The sequence below is a fragment of the Echinops telfairi genome, unplaced genomic scaffold (assembly GCF_000313985.2).
Source record: "Echinops telfairi isolate 266 unplaced genomic scaffold, ASM31398v2 ScPeMD7_7457;HRSCAF=8495, whole genome shotgun sequence".
Lineage (NCBI taxonomy): Eukaryota > Metazoa > Chordata > Mammalia > Afrosoricida > Tenrecidae > Echinops > Echinops telfairi.
In genome coordinates, this window is record NW_022111357.1 from 46,311,393 (window position 1) to 46,313,356 (window position 1,964).

The 1,964-nt window shown below is 54.7% G+C and overlaps 1 protein-coding gene across 1 annotated transcript in view; it reads left to right on the top strand.

Annotated features, from left to right (window-relative positions):
- The window catches only part of UNC13A (unc-13 homolog A), a 97,167-nt gene that overhangs the window by 39,387 nt on the left and 55,816 nt on the right, over positions 1-1,964 (top strand). Inside the window, exons 6-7 of the mRNA XM_045299252.1 lie at positions 300-373; positions 471-486. Of these exons, the coding sequence (XP_045155187.1) occupies positions 300-373; positions 471-486 (90 nt within the window). The remainder of the gene's footprint in view (positions 1-299; positions 374-470; positions 487-1,964) is intronic.

The following is a 1,964-nucleotide window of genomic DNA, read 5'->3' on the forward strand; positions in this document are numbered from 1 at the left end:
CACCACCACCACCACCCCACCCCTGAACCCTGCCTGCTTTTCCTGGAGGCAGCTCCTTCCTCTCCACATGATCCTGCCAAGACTCAGCTGTCCCACCAGCAAGGTAGTCCTGGGGAGACTGGGGGGCACCCTGCCCTCCTCCCCACTCGAGACCAGCTCACCCTCACCCAGACTTGGCCAAAGACCAGAGACTGTGCCTGAGCCTCCAGCCAGGCACAGCTACTTGGGAGCAGGCTGGGGTGCCATGGGGGTGGGGTGGGGGTGGGGCTCCTGGCTCACGGCTCTGGCCCTGCTTCCAGACATCCCGGAGGAGGAGGCACGCTACTGGGCCAAGAAGCTGGAGCAGCTGAACGCCCTGAGGGACCAGGACGAGGTGAGTCTTGGGGGTGGGGGTGGGAGGGCACTCCATCCTGCTGGGCTCCTGGGCCAGGCTGTGCCTCTACGTGCCCCTCTCTCCGTTTCCCTCTCAGCTGGCCTTTCTCTCTGGTCTGTGTCTTTGTGGCCCACGTGGTCCAGTCTCCAAGCAAATTAGACGATGCTGAGATCGCACAAGTACATCATCCACATTACACTTGCAGACAACCCAAAGTCAGCGTTTGCCAAAGGCCCTTTTCAGCCCCTCCTTCTGCCCTCATGCCCCTTCAGGGGACACACACACCGCAGACATTCCTAACAGTGTCCCCCCTGTGCCTCTTCTTCCTCTATGCTAACCCCTTTCTTCTTGGCCTATGTCACTGCAATGTGGAACCCCAGTGCCGCCCAGAGTGAGAACAGGGAGGAAGTGGGTATGGCCAGAATGTCTGATACTGGGAGGCTCAGGGCAGAGGGACAAGCCAGCCAAACCAAGGCAGCTGCCAGAGCATCCGAGCCGGGCTGTGTGCCACAGGCTCTTTGATGGGAGAATACCAAGCCTTTCTTCCGAAACATCTCTGGGTGAACCCAAGCCTCTGACCTTTTAGTTAACAGCCAACCACACTAACCGCTGGATCACCCAGGGTCAGTAGTCTGTGGCTGTTATATAATCTCCTATGAACTTGAGTGAAGGGGTGGAGTCTAGCCTGTCAATCATGTCTTAGCCAATTGGCCTTCTCCTGGGGATTCTGGGAACTCCTGTCTTCCCCCTGTTGACAAGCCACATAGAGACCCACTGATAGAGCCAGAGCCCTGGAGCTGGAGGAGCCACGTGGAGACCCACGCCAAGGCTGGCATGCTTCCACCGCCACTAGATCCGCAAGACTTTCCACTGGCCTGTGATCTTCCTGCATTCAGCATCATTGCATGGCTGTGTGAGTCTGAAGAGGAATTTATGGACTAGTAGCAGACATGTGGGCTAATATCAGACTTGCGGACTTGATCTGGGCTGGACTGGGATGTTTCTCACTGTGCAATTGCTCTTTGATAGAAAGTTCTGTCTTACACATATCTGTGTGACTCTGGATTTGTTTCTCTAGTCAACCCGGACTAACACACGGTCACTCACAGCAACCCTAGGGTACAGGCTAGGGTTGTGAGTTGCCGGGGCCATCAATCTTTGTTATTGTTGTTGTTTTTGTTAGGTGTTATTGAGCCAGTTCCAGTCCATCTTGACCCTCTGCACAACAGAACAAAACACTGCCCAGTCCTGCACCAGCCTCACCATGGCTCCTAGGCCGGAGCCCAGGGTTCCAACTATTGTGACAATCCATCTCCTTGAGGGTCTTCCTCCCCCGCCCCCGCCCCCCCACTTTACCAAAGATGACGTCCTTCTCCAGGGACTGGTCTCTCCTGACAACATGTCTGAAGTGTGTGAGATAAAGCCTTGCCAGCCTTGCCCCTAAGGAGCATTCTGGCTGTACGTCTTCTAATAGATAGGCTTGTCCCTTTAGTAGACCTTGGTACTTTCTTTCCTTTTTTTTTTAATCGTTTTATTAGGGGCTCCTACAACTCTTATCACAATCCATCCATCCATCGTATCAAGCACATTT